The following is a 20,483-nucleotide window of genomic DNA, read 5'->3' on the forward strand; positions in this document are numbered from 1 at the left end:
CCCCCGGATGCACCACAAAGAGCTCACTCTTCCCTACATTGAGCTTGTAGCCCGAGAAGTCCCCGAACTCCCTTAGGATCTGCATGACCTCCACCATCCCCTCCACTGGATCTGCCACATACAGCAACAGGTCGTCCGCATACAGCGACACCCGATGCTCCTCTCCCCCTCGGACCACCCCCCTCCATTTCCTGGACTCCCTTAATACCATGGCCAAAGGCTCAATTGCTAATGCAAACAGGGGGGACTGGGGGCACCCCTGCCTTGTCCCTCGATACAGCCGAAAATACTCCGACCTCCGCCGATTCGTAGCCACACTCGCCACCGGGGCTCGATAGAGAAGCTTAACCCAACCAATAAACCCCTCCCCAAACCCAAACCACCGCAACACTTCCCAGAGATACTCCCACTCCACCCGGTCAAAGGCCTTCTGCGCGGCCATAGCTGCCACTATCTCCGCCTCTCCCTCTACCGATGGCATCATAATCACATTTAGGAGCCTCCGCACATTGGTATTTAGCTGCCTGTCCTTTACAAATCCCGTCTGGTCCTCATGAATCACCCCCGGGACACAGTCCTCAATTCTCGTGGCCAGCACTATTGCCAGCAGCTTAGCGTCCACGTTGAGGAGTGAGATCGGTCTATATGACCCACATTGCAGTGGGTCCTTGTCCCGCTTCAGGATCAGAGAAATCAGCGCTCCGGACATTGTCGGGGGCAGGGTCCCCCCCCCTCCCTTGCCTCATTGAAAGTCCTCACCAGCAACGGGGTTAACAGGTCCGCATACTTCCTGTAAAACTCAACCGGGAACCCATCTGGCCCCGGGGCCTTCCCCACCTGCATACTCACCAGTGCTTTAACCAGCTCCTCCAACCCAATTGGCGCCCCCGAACCAGCCACCTCCTGCCCCTCCACCCTCAGGAACCTCAGTTGATCAAGAAACCTTTGCATCCCCTCTTCCCCCGCTGGGGGCTGTGATCTGTACAGCTCCTCATAGAAGTCCTTAAATGCCTCATTCACTTTCACCGCACTCCGCACCGTAGCCCCCCCGCCATCCTTGACTCCACCTATCTCCCTCTCTGCCATCCTCCCACGGAGCCGATGCGCCAGCATTCGGCTCGCCCTCTCCCCATACTCGTACGTCGCCCCCTGTGCTTTCCTCCACTGTGCCTCTGCCTTCCCCGTGGTCAACAGGCCGAATTCCGCCTGAAGACTTCGCCGCTCCCTAAGTAGTCTCTCCTCGGGGGCCTCTGCAGATCTCCTATCCACCCTTAGGATCTCTCCCACCAATCTCTCCCTTTCCCTGCCCTCTCTCCCCTCCCTGTGAGCCCTGATGGAGATTAACTCTCCCCTGACCACCGCCTTCAGCGCCTCCCACACTACCCCCCACCTGCACCTCCCTATTTTCGTTGGCCTCCAAATACCTTTCAATGCACCCCCGCACCCTCCTGCACACATCCTCATCCGCCAGAAATCCCACATCCAGACGCCATAGCGGGCGTTGGTCCCCCTCCTCTCCCAACTCCAGCTCCACCCAGTGCGGGGCGCGGTCCGAGACAGCCATGGCCGAGTACTCCGTTCCCTCCACCCTCGGAATCAGCGCCCTGCTCAAAACAAAAAAATCTATCCAGGAGTAGGCTCTGTGCACGTGAGAGAAAAAAGAAAATTCCCTGGCCAGGGGCCTAGCAAATCTCCACGGATCTTACCCCCCAATCAGGTCCATAAACCCCCTAAGCACCTTGGCCGCAGCTGGCCTCTTCCCCATCCTAGATATGGAGCGATCTAATGCTGGGTCCAGCACCGTGTTAAAATCCCCACCCATTATCAAGCTTCCTGCCTCCAGGTCCGGAATCCGCCCCAACATGCGCTTCATAAATCCAGCATCATCCCAGTTCCGGGCGTAGACGTTCACCAATACCACCCACACCCCCTGTAACCTACCGCTCACCATCACGTATCGACCCCCATTATCCACTACAATATTCTTGGCCTCAAACGACACCCGCTTCCCCACCAGTATTGCCACCCCTCTGTTCTTTGCATCCAGCCCCGAATGGAATACCTGTCCGACCCATCCCTTTCGTAACCTGACCTGGTCTGCCACCTTCAAATGTGTCTCCTGAAGCATGACCACCTCTGCCTTCAGTCCCTTTAAGTGCGCGAACACTCGGGGCCCTCTTAACTGGCCCACTCAGGCCCCTCACATTCCAAGTTATCAGCCGGATTGGGGGGCTCCCCCCCCCCCCCCCACCACCCCCCCTGCCGACTAGCCATCTCCTTTCCTGGACCAGTCCTGTGCCCACGCCCCCCACACCCTCCAGTCCCCCAGGCTGGGGACCCCCGTCCCGACCACCTCTTCTGTTTCCAGTTCCCCATCGGCCAATGCAGCAGCAGCCCAGTATTCCCCCCCCCCCCCCCCCCCAGACCCATGTCTAGCTCTTTTGCTCCCCCCATAACACTCCCGTAAGTCAGCTGACTTCTGCTGACCCCGGCCTCCTCCGCCATCCCATTGACCCCCGCCGTGTAGGAATCCCCTCTCCCCCTCCTCCCCGGCAATCAGTGAGCGCTCCTCCACTCCACCCCCTCCATCTTTCCCTAACGCGGGAAAAAGCCCGCACTTTCCGAAGCCGGCCCCGCCCCCTCTGGCGCAGTTCCTTTTGCGGCCTTATCCCAATTCCCCTATCCCCCGGGCCTCCCCTCCCTCCAGCACCGATGCCCACATTCACACACAATCTCCCCATCAGACCTCTTCCCCCATCCCCATCCAGCACCCAACCAGTGGAACATTCCCGACGCATATTTAAAACCCTGTATACATCCGACATACCCCCCCACAACCACAGACCCTCAGTTTGAGTCCAATTTTTCAGTTTGGATAAAGATCCAAGCCTCCGCCGGCATTTTGAAAGTAGTGGTGTCGATCCTGAAACGTGACCCACAATGGCGCTGGCTGCAGCATTCCGAACCTCACCCCCTTCCGATGGAGTGCCGCCTTGGCCCGATTAAAACCAGCTCGCTTCTTTGCCACCTCCGAGCTCCAGTCCTGGTAGATTTGGATCTCCGCATTCTCCCACCTGCTGCTCCGCTCCTTCTTGGCCCATCTCAAAACGCACTCTCTATCCACGAGACGGTGAAGCCTCACCACCACCACCCGTGGCTGCTCATTGGCCTTGGGTCTCCTCGCTAGGACCCGATGAGCCCCATCCAGCTCCAGGGGATGCGGAAAGGCCCCCGCTCCCATCAGCGAATTGAGCATCGTGCTCACATATGCTCCAGCATCGGCCCCCTCCACTCCTTCGGGGAGACCAAGAATCCGAAGATTCTTCCTCCTCGACCTGTTCTCCAGGTCCTCGAATCTTTCCGCCCACCTCTTGTGCAGCGCCTCGTGCGCCTCCACCTTCACCGCCAGGCCCAAGATCTCATCCTCATTCTCCACGGTTTTCTCCCGCACTGCCTGGATCGCTGCCCCTTGGGCCTTCTGGGTCTCCACTAACCCCTCGATCGCCGTCAGCATTGGCGCCAGCACCGCCTTCTTCAGCTCCTCAAAACAGCGCTTGAGAAACTCCTGCTGCTCCTGCACCCATGCCGCTTGATCTACGCCCGCCGCCATCTTGGTTTTCTCCCTCGCACTTTTCCGCTGCTCCAAAAACGCTTTTTTGACCGCTCCACTCCTGGTCCAATCCATATACTATGGAGGGGGGACCTTGCTGTCACCTTCCCACACTAGAGGTTGTCGAAAAAATTGCCGTTGGGGCTCCTCAAAAAAGCCCAAAAGTCCGTTTTAGCGGGAGCCACCGAATGTGCGGCTTAGCTCCGCATAGCCGCAACCGGAAGTCGCCGCAGTGTGCAGTTTAAATAGACACTATTTACTCAGTAGTTAGATTTGCTGTAAAATATAGACTTTGCTGTGTGTCCTGCCCTGCCTCCAACTCACTGGCCAACAAGTTGCTACTCACTGGCTAACGCAGTCGCAAGCATACAGTGAATAATAATATCTGTCAGGGTTAAAGTTTCTCCCCCTCTGGTACCTCGAGTACCAGTTTGTAAAAACTGGGCAGCACGGTAGCATTGTGGATAGCACAATTGCTTCACAGCTCCAGGGTCCTAGGTTCGATTCTGGCTTGGGTCACTGTCTGTGCGGAGTCTGCACATCCTCCCTGTGTCTGCGTGGGTTTCCTCCGGGTGCTCCAGTTTCCTCCCACAGTCCAAAGATGTGCAGGTTAGGTGGATTGGCCATGATAAATTTCCCTTAGTGTCCAAAATTGCCCTTAGTGTTGGGTGGGGTTATTGGGTTATGGGAATAGGGTGGAGGTGTTGACCTTGGGTAGGGTGCTCTTTCCAAGAGCCGGTGCAGACTCGATGGGCCGAATGGCCTTCTTCTGCACTGTAAATTCTATGATATCTATGATATTGACTATTCTGCTGCTGACTAAATTATTGGACAGCAAGTAGAAGATTCATTTCCCTGGAAGATTGGGATGAACTGTGGTTTGTTTTACTCTACCTAACCCAGGTTAGGTTGATAAAGGTGAGAGATGTTAGTGCTGGTCTATTTAAGACAGACCTGCACCAACATAACTGACTTCTAAATAGTTCTCTTGTCATGTCCCAGAAAAGCACTCAATTGGGTTAAACTTTCTCCTGGTGATTAAAGAATACCAATAAATGCTGGTTTTGGCAGCAATGTGCACTCCCCAAGAACAATTTTTTTAAAGCAATAACATTATTGTAGAAAGAGTATGAAGGGGAGGAGGATAAAGGCAGCAGAAATGAGTGACAGTGCAGAGACAAAGTATTAATGACTGGGACTGGAAGCTCAGCTGAAAGTTAAACCTGTTCTGCCTGAGCAAACAAAGATTATGCAGTTGTTGGGACTGGAGTGCAGTTTTGTGTTAGCAGAGTTGGAAGTTTTTGGTGTTTTGGAAGAAAAAAGGAGTACCAGTGACTCTGTGAGTGAAAACTGGATTGAAGAAATTTCAACAAGATTTAATGGGAGTAGGCAGCCTTTAGCTGACGCTGACACACGGGGCAGGACATTGGACTAGAAAGGGAGGATAAGGTGCTCCGGAGAGTGAACGCCTCCACCTCGTGTGCGAGGTTGGGGCTGATACAGCTGAAGGTGGCATATTGCGCAAAAGGGCGAGGATGAGCCGATTCTTTGAAGGGGTAGAAGATGTGTGTGAACGTTGTGGGTGCCGGGGGGGGGGGGGGGGGGGGGGGGGGGGGCAAATCACAGTCATATGTTGTGGTCCTGTCCAAAGCTGGAGGATTACTGGAAGGAGATTTTTAGGGTAATCTCTAAAGTGGTGCACATGAAACTGGACCAGGGCCCTCGGGAGGCCATATTCGGGGTGTCGGACCAGCCGTGGTTGGAAACGGGGGTGGAGGCAGATATTGTAGCCTTCGCCTCGTTGATCGCCCAAATGCGGATCCTAATGAGATGGAGAGCAACCTCTCCACCCTGTGCCCTGGCATGGTAGGGGGACCTGTTGGAATTCTTGACTCTTGAGAAGGTTAAGTTTGAACTGAGGGGAAGGATGGAGGGATTGTACGATTCATGAGCATTATTCATTCTGCACTTTCAAGAACTGGATAACATCGAACATTAGTTGGGGGGGATGGGTGGGAGGGTTGGGGGAGGGGGGCTGTGTTTGTTAATGGTGACTATGGGTGATTCCTGATTCCATTTTGCATTTGTTTATGTTAACAGGCGGGCTAATGTTTGGGGTTGGGTGGGAGGATGGGATCGTTTTTATTGATATGGGGATTGACATCATGTTCGTTATTGATTATTGTTTATTGTTGGTGGGTGCAAACTTGGGAGAAAATGTGAAAAAGGAGTATAAAAAAAAAAATTTTTTAAAGAAAGGGAGGATAAAGTTAAAGAGATACAGGAATTGATAGTGAGGTCTTTCAGAAGGAAGTGCATTGATCGCACTCTTAAGGTTTTCAGATCTGTGCTGAGGGCATTGTCAGCAAACATTGGATTGGATTAAGAGCAATAGCTCTGTGCTCAGGAGTTGGTTTGGGCTGGGCTAGGGCAGAGGAGATGCAAGGTGAGGACTGTGGGTTAGATGAAACTATATGGATCTGGTGTCATAAAGGAGAAGAATGCTCAGTCAAGCAGAAAGACTCTTCATCTCATCAGATGTACTGCATTTGAGATGAAAGGCCAGTGAATGACCCACTCCATCATTAATCCATTATTAATTATCCCTTGCTATATTCTCCCATTGGGTTAGCCGTTACACTCAGTAGAGTTAACACACGTGCTTATGTGGGTTCAATCGTTGATCAATTACTGCTCAACCTCAGTAAAGACTGAACAAGCTGGGGCTCTTTTCTTCAAGCGAGGTGTAACTGCGATCTTTAAAACCATGAAGAGGTTTGATGGATTGGATGTAGAATAATTGCTCCACATGTAGGTGTGCGCAAAACAAGGGTGTACAAATATAAATAAAAGGTGCAATTCAACAGACTTAAAACTAAGTCAGTTACAGGCATGTTTGATGGAGTGTTTCTCAGCGGCTGCAGCGCAGAGGTTCACCCCGATATTCACTGGCACTTTAGCGTTTTTTTGGGCCCGCGGGGAGTTTCTACCCGCTGAGGCCACACTCGTCGATTTCCATTTTGACCGGCAGCCAGATCTCTGCACCCCCCACTTTCTAGGCCCTCACAACCTTCTATTGGTCCCTGGAACTCCCCGCCCACCCAACCTTCCTGTAATGGGCAATGCCCCCCTCGGCCTGACTCCTAGCAGTGCCAGCATGGTGCCCAGGTGCCAGGGGGAGTACCAGGGAACTATTCTGCCCTGTCCCCAACCACCAAGGGTCTCTAATGGCCTGCAAAAGCTCCCGAGGTGTCATTACGCCTGGTCCACGTTTGTGGAAACCAGTGCTAAAGAGCACACTGCCGCGGTCTCGCAGGCGTGGCCGTTGACTCCCGGGCACTGGGTGAAAGCGATATCCAGGTATTTAAATGAGCCAATGGGCGGCACGTTAGCGCGGTGGTTAGCATTGTTGCTTCACAGCCCCAGGGACCCGGGTTCGATTCCGGCTTGGGTCACTGTCTGTGCGGAATCTGCAGATTCACCCCGTGTCTGCATGGGTTTCCTCCGGGCGCTGCGGTTTCCTTACACAAGTCCTGAAAGACGTGCTTGTTAGGTGAATTGGACATTCTAAATTCGCCCTCAGTGTACCTGAACAGGTGCCGTAGTGTGGCAACTAGGGGATTTTCACAGTAACTTCCTTGCAGTGTTAATGTAAGCTTACTTGTGGCACGAATAAAGATTGTTATTATTAAATATACAGATCTGGATCACGGCCAGCAAGGGCATAATCCAGATCATGCTGGATGGAGCAAGTCAGGTGATTGGCGTGAGGTTTTGTGCCTGGCACAGAGTCCAATTTGGGGCCCTCGCGAGATTCACCTGTTACACCCACGGTGATTGAATCGCACCCATGGTCACTAACAGATTAAATAATGAATGTGGAGCTCACGGCACATAGCAATGACTGAAGCAGATAGGATCAATTCATTTAAGGGACCAGGACCGATTCATTTAAGAGACCACCTGAGGAGGAAGACATGAGGGAGGCCCATGTAACATGAACACCAAAACTGTTGTTATGAAACTCAGATATTTGTCTTAATTTTAAATTAATAAGTTTAGATCAGGTATTCCACTTCCCAGGGAGCTTTGGCCCTTCTTTGCATGAGCTGACTGGGAACTGCCTGCACATGCACCATTTGTTTGCTTTCGCATCTTCAGGCTGGGAACCGGTCCTGTATGCCTGCCCAGAAGCAAAGAAATTAAACAGTGTAAAACTGCAGGTTAAGTGACCAGTACTGGCATGCCATTCCAAAGGTGTTCCAGGGAGCAGGACACAGGGAAGGGGGCAGGAGATGTCCCAGAAGAAAGTCACAGGCAAGGACAGAAACAGGGGTGGGAAATAGGTCCCGATAAGTAAAGTTGAAAGAATTGAGTAGAGAAGTAGGCGCCAATTTTTTTATTTAAAGTACCCAATTCTTTTTGTTCCAATTAAGGGACAATTAGCACGGCCAATCTGCTTTCCCTCAACATCTTTGGCTTGTGAGTAAGACCCGTGCAGACACAGGAAGAATATGCAAACTCCACATGGACAGTGACCCATGGCCAGGATTAAGCCCGGGTCCTTGGTGCCGTGAGGCAGCAGTGCTAACCACTGCACCACTGTGCCGCCCCCCAAATAGGCACCAAATTTAAGACAGAGCTGCAGGGGGCAGACATGAAACATAGTGGGCTTGAGAGAAGCCCCGAAGGCACGAGGAGGCAGCTGAATTTTGGTGACTGGTTGGTGACTCCATTTTAGAGCAGTGGTGTTCTGTTTGGCATAGTCTGCGATCTGGAACTGCGCTTGGAAGGTGAAGTTTGAGTGTACTCAGGAGATCCAAGGGAAAGGAATCTCAGAAGATGAGATTGAAACTATGGATGTGGATCCTTGTTAAGGCTTTCTGAGTGGGAACGATGTTTGGAGAGAATTCCAAGGTAAGTTCTTCAAATGTGGAGATTGGAAGCCCTTGTGCGAAAGTCAAATTTTATGTGAGACTCGTTGGCTCACAATGTGACAAACACATGGGTGAGTTGTTGATAAATTCATTTATTTTGTTTTGGCCGCATCTATTATTTTCTTTGGGAGTGTGGTGTGTCTGACCACAGTTTGAATGTTAATTCATTTTTACCGCATACATCACTGAATATTAGGGTATAAGATAGATATTGTAACTTGGTTTATCTTTTTGAATGTGTATGTATCTGTAAAAATACTGCTGGGGTAGAAGGAATAGTGTGAGTGTGAATAATTTTGTGTTTGCATTGAGATCTTCCAAACCTTTTCGTCTGGTGTAATATGGTTAGTTTTTCTTTTTTTCATAAACATTTTATTGTTTGTGTTAAAAGTTCAATCATCAGACTCTTGTGAATTTGTTCAGTAACTTTCCTCTGTGGTTTCTTTAAAAAGTTAGGATCTATTCAACCAGGTTTCACTCTGGAATATGACTCAGTGACAGACCTGTAGCTAACAGTACTATACCCCAGTACTGTACAGTGACAGGCCTGTACCCAATAGTATTGTGACTGTTATATAGTTGAAAATCTCTACCTAATCCTGGAACTGTCAAATTTATGGTTATACTGTCGAATAGTTCTCATAATTCAGTGAAGTATAATATTAGGAAAATGTATTTATCTTTATATTCTGAAGTATATATCAGGATGAATGACCATATATAATAGGCGTGACCTTCCGGCCACGCTGCGCCGGATAAGCGGTCGCCGCAGAGTAGCGTGGCCGGTGAAAGCGGTAGACCCTGCTTCAATGCAATCTTGTGAGAGGTTGCAAGGAGAATTCCGCCCCACAATGGGCGGGGTCAGTTTTGGCAAATCTGCATATTAGAGCAAGGCAGTAAGCCTTACTCTAATGTGCAGATTACTGAGGTACCTGAGGCTTTGGGGTTCAATCCCTTTGCCTCAGGTGAATGCTATTTGGTACACAAACTGGGACCAGGTGGAATGGCACTTGTGTAGGTCTCTAAGGGGATCAGAGGCCCCTAACTGCATGCCATTTGGGCCAGGTGGTGCCCTGGCACTGCTGGTGCCACCTGTATACCCTGGCAGTGACACCCTGGCACTGCCAATTGGGTGCCAGTCTGGCTGGTAGGTTGGCACTGCCAAGCTGGCATTTTTTGTGTGGTATAATTGGGCTGGGGTTGCCTGCCGTAGGGAGGTGCGGGGGACCCTTCTATGTTGCGTTCGGGCTGGGGGAGGTGGGGGATTTTTTTTGTGGACCTCGGAGATCAGGACGCTAGCTAAAGATGGTGTCCCCAATCTCTTGCTACAACGGGGAGTTCAAGCGAGCAGAGCTCCCCGTTATTAAAAACTGTGCTTTGGACAGCCTCGACCGCCGTTCACCGTTTCGGCCCCTAATTCAAAGCGAGGTGCGTTGAATAGCCACGTGTTTCTCAGCACTGTGAGTGCTGGGAAACACGCAGCTAAACGCCCTCGCTCGGGAACTTTGTTCCCTTTTGGGAAGATCGCGCCCTATATGATTGCATATCATTTATAAAAAGAAATGTATACAGATATATGTTGAGGAAACGCATGTGTGAATGTGCTTGTACATTTTCCTAAGTAGGCAATGGTAGTGGGAATCATTCCCCTCTAGCAGACATCACTGAAAATATGTATCCTATAGAAGCACCTACATTTATCCATCAGGATTCTGCCAAGAGAAAATCTTTAGCGGGACTTCAGACACAGTCCAGCAAAACCTTCCCGACATGACATAAATGACGGAACAGGCAAACCCGCTGAACATATCCATGTCATGGTATATCACCAAAATCATGGGAGTCACAATTATATGATAAACCCCATTATATGCCAGCAGACTCCTTCCATTAATGGCGGGTCCACGACAGAACACAGTTCCACATGCTCACCATTCCCACTAGCATCAGTAAATACTCCTGGGTTACCTTGTGTGCTTGGTTACTCTGACTCTCCAATTGGAGGACTTACATTGGCGTAGTACTCCATCACCAGCATATACTCTGTTCTGCTGTCATTCGATATTCTTTCTTCGCCCACAATGAAGTGTGCGATATTCTCATGCTCCATCAGCGGGAGCCTGTATATGTCTCTCTCGTTAATATAGTTCTGACGGTTTGAGGCACTGAAGATTTTCACAGCAACTGGGCGTTCGTTCAATGACCCTTTATACACAGCACCATACCGACCCCGACCAATCACCTGGCGATGAAACAAATTAAACATTTATTTGATTGCAATTTGTAACAGTTTTCCAAATGCCCTCATCAAACCTTGCTTGAAAATGGTCTTGTTGAAAGTGTTATTTCTTCAATTCAGGAGGTACCATTAACCCACTGATAATTTGCCCAAATGGCTAAACCTCACATGCCGTAAGTTACTCGGTGATAGTCTAGATCTTACCCCAAAGACGCAACCTATAACCTGAACCTTTCATATGCACCCAAGTAGAGCCAACTGATTCGCTATAATAATCAGTAACGAATGCAATGTCAATCATAGATTATCATAGAATTTACAGTGCAGAAGGAGGCCATTCGGCCCATCGAGTCTGCACCAGCTCTTGGAAAGAGCACCCTACCCAAGGTCAACACCTCCACCCTATCCCCACAACCCAGCAACCCCACCCAACACTAAGGGCAATTTTGGACACTAAGGGCAATTTATCATGGCCAATCCACCTAACCTGCACATCTTTGGACTGTGGGAGGAAACCGGAGCACCCGGAGGAAACCCACGCACACACGGGGAGGACGTGCAGACTCCGCACAGACAGTGACCCAAGCCGGAATCGAACCTGGGACCCTGGAGCTGTGAAGCAATTGTGCTATCCACAAGGCTACCGTGCTGCCCCACATATCCCCATATCAATAACAACAATCCCATCCTCCCACCAAACCCCCAAATAGCATCCCGCATGTTAACATAAACAAATGACTACAGCCAGTATATGGCAGGGGTTGGGTTAAAGGGGGTTGTTGCTGGGGGGAGAGAGGTGATCTGCTGGCGAGGGAGGGAACTGAACCAGGTAACAGGGAAGAGGTCGGGGTGGGAGCTGCCAAGAGGCGGACCAGGGGCAGGGGGTGGGACCAAGAAGAGGGATGGCTGATCGGCGCCGGGGGGCGCAGGGTGCCCTCCAATCAGGCTGATCACCTGGAATGTTCGAGGGTTAAACGGGCTGGTCAAGAGGGCACGTGTGTTCGCGCACTTATGGGCTCTGAAGGCGGATGTAATGCTGCTGCAGGAGACACATTTGAGAGTGGCGGACCAGATTAGATTACGGAAGGGCCGGGTCAGCGAGGTCTTCCATTCGGGTCTTGACGTTAAGACCAGAGGGGTCGCGATCATGATTAACAAACGGGTTCAATTTGAAGCGGAGAGCACAGTTGCGGATGGGGGTGGTAGATTTCTCATGGTCCGGGGGAAGCTTGAGGGGGTGAGGGTGGTCCTAGTGAATGTTTACGCTCCAAACTGGGATGATGTAGATTTCATCAAAAGGCTGCTGGGGAAAATCCCCGACTTGGAATCGCGCAAGCTGATTATGGGTGGGGACTTCAATACAGTCCTTGATCCCGACCTGGATCAGTCATGCTCCAGAACGGGCAGGGTCCCGGCAATGGCAAGGGTACTGAGGGGGTTCATGGAACAAATGGAGGGGGGGGGGGTAGACCCCTGGAGAATCAGTCGTCCGACGGGGAAGGTGTTCTCATTCTATTCACATGTTCACAAGGTTTATTCTCGTATTGACTTCTTTATTATGAGTAGGGACTTTTTGGAGGGGGTGAGGGATACAGAATACTCGGCGATCACTATTTCGGACCAGGCTCTACATTGGGTCGACCTGCAGGTCTGCAAAGAAAGTTACCAGCGCCCACAATGGAGGTTAGAGGTGGGATTGTTGGCAGATGAGGGTGTGTGTGAGAGAGTGGGGAAATGCATGCAGAACTATATGCAGACCAACGATACAGGGGAAGTCTCAGCAGCGGTGCTCTGGGAGGCGCTGAAGGCGGTGGTGAGAGGGGAACTGATCCGAGCCCATAGGGACAGAACGGACAGGGCGGAGATGGACAGACTGGTTCAGGAGATGATACGGACGGACAGGGAATATGCGGAGTCCCCGAGGGCAGAGTTACTTAGGGAACGACGGAGACTGCAGGCGGAGCTGGGGGCGCTATCCACTGGGAAGGCCGTAGAGCAGCTTTGAAAAGCAAGGGGCGCGGTGTATGAGTACGGGGAGAAAGCCAGCAGAATGCTTGCACAGCAACTTAGGAAGAGGGAGGCGGCCAGGGAAATAAGGATGGTAGTGGACGGGGCAGACAACCGGGTTGGAGACCCGGCAGGATTGAACAGGGTATTCAGGGACTTTTACAGCAAGCTATATACCTCGGAACCCCCCACGGGGCCAGAGGGGATGAGGCACTTCTTAGATGGGCTGACCTTCCCAAAGGTGGGCAGGGGGATGGTAGAGGGGCTGGGGGCCCCGATTAGGGCTGAAGAAGTAATGGGGGGCCTGAAGGCCATGCAGTCGGGTAAAGCCCCGGGGCCGGAAGGGTATCCAGTGGGGTTCTGCAAAAAGTTCTCGGGGATAGTGGGGCCGGTGCTGATTAGGGTGTTTAACGAGGCGACGGACAATGGGATGTTACCCCCGATGATGTCGCAAGCCACCATCTCGCTGATATTAAAACGGGATAAAGATCCGGAAGCCTGTGGGTCCTATAGGCCAATCTCCTTGATTAATGTTGCCGCTAAACTACTGGCCAAGATCCTGGCGTCCAGAATCGAAGGCTGTGTACCGGACGTGATTGTGGAGGACAAAACAGGGTTTGTAAAGGGCAGGCAGCTGGTAGCCAATCTAAGCAGGCTACTCAATGTGATTTTGATGCCCTCGGAGGGCAGAGAGGTGGAGGTAGTGGTGGCAATGGATGCCGAAAAGGCTTTTGACCGGGTGGAGTGGGACTATTTATGGGAGGTGCTAGGACGGTTTGGGTTTGGGGAAGGCTTTGTGGACTGGGTTAGACTGCTATATCAGGCCCCGGAGGCTAGTGTAAGGACGAACCGGACGAGATCTGAGTATTTTCGACTATACCGTGGGACAAGACAGATATGTCCCCTCTCTCCATTGCTGTTTGCGTTGGCCATAGAACCGCTGGCAATTGCCCTGAGAGCGGCAAGGGGATGGAAGGGAATGGTCAGGAGGGGGGGGGGGGGGGTAGAACACAAGGTCCCCCTCTACGCGGATGACCTGCTTTTGTACGTGTCGGATCCAGTGGCAGGGAAGGACGGGACTATGGAAATCCTAGGGGAATTTGGCCGGGTTTCGGGGTACAAGTTGACCATGGCAAAAAGCGATATGTTTGTGGTGCAGGCGAGGGGTCAGGAGAATAGGCTGAGGGAGCTACCGTTTAGGCTGGTTGGGGAAAATTTTTGGTATTTAGGGATACAAGTGGCGCGGGACTGGGGCAGGATGCATAAGTTGAACTTGGCTAGGCTGGTGGAGCAAATGAGGAGCAAGTTTCGGAGATGGGATGCGCTCCCGCTGTCACTAGCGGGGAGAGTACAGACGGTGAAGATGACGATCCTCCCGAGATTCCTGTTTATTTTTCAGTGTCTCCCTACTTTCATTCCACAGTCCTTCTTTAAAAGGATCAATAAAATCATCCTGGGATTTGTTTGGGCGGGGAAGTCTCTGCGGGTAAAGAGGGGGATGCTGGAGCGGAACCGTAGCGAGGGGGGACTGGCGTTGCCGAACCTCAGCAACTACTACTGGGCGGCTAACATAGCCATGATAAGGAAATGGATGGTGGGTACGGGGTCGGTTTGGGAGCGGCTGGAGGCTGCTTCATGCAGGGGCACCAGCTTGACAGCCCTGGTCCTGGCTCCTCTGCCGCTCCCGCCGGCCAGGTACTCCACCAGCCCTATAGTGGTGGCGGCTCTGCGGATTTGGGGCCAATGGAGGAAGCATGCGGGGGAAATGGGAGCGTCGGTCTGGTCCCCAATATGCGATAACTACCGATTTGTCCCGGGGAAGATGGACGGCAGGTTTCGAGCGTGGCGGAGGTGGGAAGGATGGGCGACTTATACCTCGAAGGGAGCTTCGTGAATATGAGGGCGCTGGGGGAGAAGTTCAGGTTGGCAAAGGGAAATGACTTTCGGTACTTGCAGGTACGGGATTTCGTACGTAGAGAGGTCCCGTCCTTTCCACTCCTTCCACCAAGGGGGATCCAGGACAGGGTAGTTTCCAGGGGCGAGGTAGGAGAGGGGAGAGTCTCGGATATTTATAAGGAGCTTATGGGACTGGAGGACACAGGGACCGAGGAACTGAAACTCAAGTGGGAGGAGGAGCTTGGTGGGGAGTTGGAGGGAGGCGTATGGGCAGACGCTCTGAGGAGGGTAAATGCAACCGCAACATGTGCCAGGCTCGGCCTGATTCAGTTCAAGGTAGTTCGCCGGGCCCACATGACGGTGGCCCGGATGAGTAAATTCTTTGGGCTGGAGGACAAGTGTGCTAGATGTGCGGGAGGACCAGCGAACCATGTCCACACGTTCTGGGCGTGCTCAAAACTCAGGGGGTACTGGCAGAGATTTGCGGATGTCATGTCCCGGGTACTGAGAACAAGGGTGATGATGAGTCCAGAGGTGGCGATTTTTGGGGTGTCGGAGGACTCGGGAGTCCAGGAGGGGATAAAGGCCGACGTTGTCGGGGGCAGCACGGTAGCACAAGTGATTAGCACTGTGGCTTCACAGCGCCAGGGTCCCAGGTTCGATTCCCCGCTGGGTCACTGTCTGTGCGGAGTTTGCACGTTCTCCCCGTGTCCGCGTGGGTTTCCTCCGGGTGCTCCGGTTTCCTCCCACAGTCCAAAGACGTGCAGGTTAGGTGGATTGGCCATGCTAAATTACCCGTAGTGTCCACAAGGGTTGGGAGGGGTTATTGGGTTGCGGGGATAAGGTGGAAGTGAGGGATTAATGTGGGTCGGTGCAGACTCGATGGGCCGAATGGCCTCCTTCTGCACTGTATGTTCTATGTAATCTATGTTGTGGCCTTTGCTTCCCTGGTAGCCCGGCGACAAATACTGTTGGCCTGGAGGGACTCAAAGCCCCCAAAGACCGAAGTATGGCTGTCGGATATGGCAAGTTTTCTCGGCTTGGAAAAAGTCAAGTTTGCCTTATGAGGATCATTATCGGAGTTCACCCGGAGGTGGCAACCATTCATCGACTTCTTCGCGGGGAACTAATCGGCAGCGGGGGAGGGGTAGAATAGTGTAGAGTAGGGGGGACGAATAGGCGGGAAGACTAGGCGGGTCTATTTGCGAGAGAGGAACTGTTATTTGCACTATTTTTTTGTAATTGATATTTGCACACAAATGTATATTGTTAATGTTTACAATGCCAAAAATACCTCAATAAAATTGTTTGTTAAAAAAAAACAAATGACAAAAAGGAATCAGGAATCACCCATAGTCACCATTAACACATAGTCAGTCCCCCTCCCCCCAACCTTCCCAACGCCCATGTAGGACCCCTCCATCCTTCCCTCCCCCAGTTCAAATTTGACCTACTCAAGAGTCAAGAATGCCAGAAGGTCCCCCCCACCGCGCCAGGGCTTAGGGTGGAGAGATTGATCTCCATCCCAACAGGATCCGCCTTCGGGCGATCAACGAGGCTAAGGCTACAACATCTGCCTCCACACCCATTTCCAACCCTGGCTAGTCCGACACCCTGAATATGGCCTCCCGAATGCCTGGGTCCAATTTCACGTGCACCACTTTAGAGATTACCCTAAAAACCTCCTTCTAGTATTCCTCCAGCTTTGGACAGGACCAAAACATATGAACGTGATTTGGGGGGCTCCCAGGCCACCAACTCTTCCCCCTCCCCCCCCCCCCCCCCACCCCCCCCTGCTGACAGCTTAATTTTGCTCGAAGAAGTCGATGAACGGCTGCCACCTCCGGGCAAACTCCTGCAGCAATCCCCTCAAGGCGAATTTAATTTTCTCGAGTCTGAGAAACCCCGCCATGTCACTAACCCATACCCCCGACTTTGGGGGTTCCAAGTCTCTCCAACCTAGTAAGATCCATCTCCGGGCCACCAGGGAGGCAAAGGCCAGGACATCAGCTTCTCTCACCCCCTGGGTTCCCGGATCTTCCGGCACACCAAAGATCGCCACCTCTGGACTCGGCACCATCTCACCGTTAAAACTTCAGACATGATATCAGCAAACCCCTGCCAGAAACCCCTCAGCTTTGACATGCCCAAATCATATGGACATGGTTTGCAGGATCCCCGTATAGCACCCACACCTATCCTCCATCCCCTCGAAGAACCTGCTCATCCAGGCCACAGTCATGTGTGCCCTATGGACCACCTTAAATTGTATCAGGCTGAGCCTGGTTCACGACGAGGATGCATTAACTCTCCTCAGGGCCTCCTCCCATAATCCGGCCTCCAACTCCCCACCCAACACTTCTTCCCACTTTCTCTTCACCTCCCCTATCGGGACTCCCCTTCCACTCGCCAGTTCCTAGATCTGTAAAACCTTCCATTCTCCTACACTGGACACCACCTTATCCTATAGACCCAGCTGCGGCAGGTGCGGGAAGGTCGAAACCTGCGTCCACACAAAATCCCTCACTTGCAGATATCGGAACCCATTCCCACCTGGCAACTCAAACTCCTCATCCAACTCCTCCAAACTTGGGAAGCCCTCATCAATAAAAAGATCTCCAAATCTCTCGAACACCGCCCGCTGCCACCTCCATAACCCACCCATCCAGCCCCCATGGAACGAACAGGTGATTACCACATATCGGTGCCCACACCAGCGCCCCCTCCAACCCCATATGCTGCCTCCACTGCCCTCACACCCTCAGGGATGCCACTACTACCGGGCTTGTGGAATACCTGGCCAGCGAGAACGTCAGAGGTGCTGTTAACAGTGCCCCCAAACTTGTGTCCTTACATGAGGCCGCCTCCCCCCGTTCCCATACTGACCCCTCCCCCACTACCCACTTCCTGGCCTTTGCAATGTTCGCTGCCCAGTAGTAGAACTGTCCTTATCTGGTCTGGCTTACATACATTTCCAGATCCACGGCAATGTGGTTGACTCTTAATGCCCTCTCAATGGCAATTAGGGATGGGCAATAAATGCTGGCCCAGCCAGCAACACCCACATCCCATGAAAGAATTATAAAAAATTGGAACCTCAAGGTGTATTTTCAGATCATGTTGCCAATGGGGACCATGCAAATGTCTGCGCAGACCCGTGTCTGCAAGGGTTTCCTCCGGGTGCTCCGGTTTCCTCCCACAGTCCAAAGATATGCAGGTTAGGTGGATTGGCCATGATAAATTGCTCCTTAGTGTCCAAAGATGTGGGATAGGTGACGTTATGGGGATAGGGCAGGAGAGTAGGCCTAGGTAGGGTGTTCTTTCAGAGGGTCAATGCAGACTTGATGGGTCGAATGGCCTCCTTCTGCACTGTAGGGATTCTATGAGATGAGAAATGGGAGGGGGACACCATAGGTAACGCTGCAGGAACAGGAAAAAACGTCATTGCACAAAATAGTAATGACCGAACAGAAACAAATGAAACCAGACAAGTTCCGTCCCACTTAGCTGGCTGATAATAGAGGGGCACTGGAGAATGGTGTGGTCACCAGTGTTGAAGGTTGCAAACAGGATGAGAAGGGACAGCTTAACAGAATTACACTCACAAAGGATGTGATTTTGATAACAGTTGTTCTTGCACTACGGCAGAGGCAGAAACCTGCTGTAGGAATTCAAACATAGTTCCAAGAAAGATGAACATGGATTTGGAAATGACAGCATGGTCAAGAATGGTGAAGAGGAAAGGAAGGTTGGAGATGGGATGGTAGTTTGCAAGGGTAGAGTGGTCGCTGCTTTTGAGGAGATGTCAGGTTTGAAACAGAGGGGGATGACAGTACCTGAGGAGAGACAATCATTAACAATACCAGCTGACACAGGGACTAGGAAAGGAAGGTGGGCGGTCAGTGGTTTAGTGGAAATAGGGTCAAGAGAACACGAGGTAGTGTCTTCGACAAGATGCGCTTGGAGAAGGTATGAGGGGAAACAACAAAGAAGTTAGAGGGAGATAAGTGTTCAGGGCTCTCCCTCTCTCTCATCTCTCCTTAGGAGGCGGGCAGCACAAGTGGATAGCACTGTGGCTTCACAGCGCCAGGGTCCCAGGTTCGATTCCCCGCTGGGTCACTGTCTGTGCGGAGTCTGCACGTTCTACACGTGTCTGCGTGGGTATGCTCCGGTTTCCTCCCACAGTCCAAAGACGTACAGGTTAGGTGGACTGGCCATGATGAATTGCCCTTAGTAACCAAAAAGGTTAGGAGGGGTTATTGGGTTACAGGGATAGGGTGGAAGTGAGGGCTTAAGTGGGTCGGTGCAGACCCGATGGGCCAAATAGCGTCCTTCTGCACTGTATGGTCTATATTCTATGTTCCACGATTTATGGCACAGGCAACTAATCTCATTGGAACATTGGCCAACACCGCACCCACGTCCTGGTAAATCCTCAGCACGTTTCCTTTCCAGGTGCACTTTCCTTCGCCCACCTCAGTATCCTCTCCTTAACGACGAAACAATGCAGCCACATCACCACCGCCCCTGCTTTCGGCCTCCTCCTCAAAGCCCTGTACACTCGATCCACCTTGGGGGGACAGTCAAAGACCCCTTCCCCCACCAACTTCTGAAACATATGCGCCACACACATTGTGGTCTGCATTCCATCAATCCCTCAGGCAGCCCCACGATCTGGTATTCTGCCTCCTGGAACGATTCTCCAGGTCCTCGACCTCCTCCCTCAACCTCTTCTAACTCTCCTCCACGCGCACCATCTCTGCCTCCAATGAGGCCAGGTGGTCCTCATGCTCTCTCACCGACTCCTTCACCTTCTGTCGCATCAGACCCTGCACCTCCAGCCTCTGCTCCACTTTCTCAATAGCCGAGTGGCTTCCCACCATCTTTGCCAGGTCCTTTAAGGTCTTCTGCCTGCCTCTGCTGCTGCAACTTCGCGTTCAAAAAGTCCACTCAGCTGCTCAGTAGACCACTGGGCAGCAACGATACCCCTGAACCCTCCACCATTTTTTCCTCTGTCGCACCTGAAATAATCTCTTGTCCAGGCTGCTGCTCTTACTCGTTACTCCTCATCAGTTAAGCCATAAACCGGCCCCTCCGACGGAGCACTTCTATTTCTCAGTGCTCATGCACCTCATACCAGCAAACACCCCTTAAATCGGGTGAAAAAGGACCAAGCAATTCCACCTTGAGAGGGAGCCACCAAATGTGCGACCACTTACTCCTTTGCCACCACCGGAAGCCAGTTTTATTTTTTAAATCGGAAATTGGTGCACCCTTTTTCGGGATTCCCAGTGTTGCCTGCGTTTTCCAGCCCCACCCCACCAACCTGACAGTGTGGACCACGCCTCCACATTTTTTTCCTGCACAGACTGCTGCACAATGTGGCGAGAAAAGCCGGTTGTACAACTGAACCAACGAGCTGCAGGCCGGTTTTCCTGCCTCAGCCAGCACTCTGTGCCGAAATTAAAAAATTCTGCCCTATATCGCTAATTCTTCTTCCTCTCTCCCGCTGAGGTCTATCCAGCGACATTAACTCTACCCAACTATATACATCCCTCAATTATTTTACCTCTTTCATCAAAGCCCATCACTCTTAACACTCCAAATTTTACATTATTAAACCATATTGTTTTACTGTAGTGATTCTCCCATTGAAGATCACCTCTTAGGTACATTCACTCTCCCACAGGAATCTATCCAATTAGTACATTGACTCTCCCAGTTCATGATCAACAGCATACTTTTCTCTTCAATCTTTTCCTCTCACTTCATATCCTGAAGATACTGACTAATT

General features: G+C 51.7%; 1 protein-coding gene across 3 annotated transcripts in view; it reads right to left on the bottom strand.

Annotated features, from left to right (window-relative positions):
* The window catches only part of bmpr2b (bone morphogenetic protein receptor, type II b (serine/threonine kinase)), a 490,709-nt gene that overhangs the window by 46,542 nt on the left and 423,684 nt on the right, over positions 1-20,483 (bottom strand). For all 3 annotated transcript variants that reach the window (XM_072483685.1, XM_072483695.1, XM_072483676.1), the window contains exon 6: positions 10,559-10,789. In XM_072483685.1, the coding sequence (XP_072339786.1) occupies positions 10,559-10,789 (231 nt within the window). The remainder of the gene's footprint in view (positions 1-10,558; positions 10,790-20,483) is intronic.

This window comes from Scyliorhinus torazame, chromosome 2, assembly GCF_047496885.1.
Source record: "Scyliorhinus torazame isolate Kashiwa2021f chromosome 2, sScyTor2.1, whole genome shotgun sequence".
Classification (NCBI taxonomy): domain Eukaryota; kingdom Metazoa; phylum Chordata; class Chondrichthyes; order Carcharhiniformes; family Scyliorhinidae; genus Scyliorhinus; species Scyliorhinus torazame.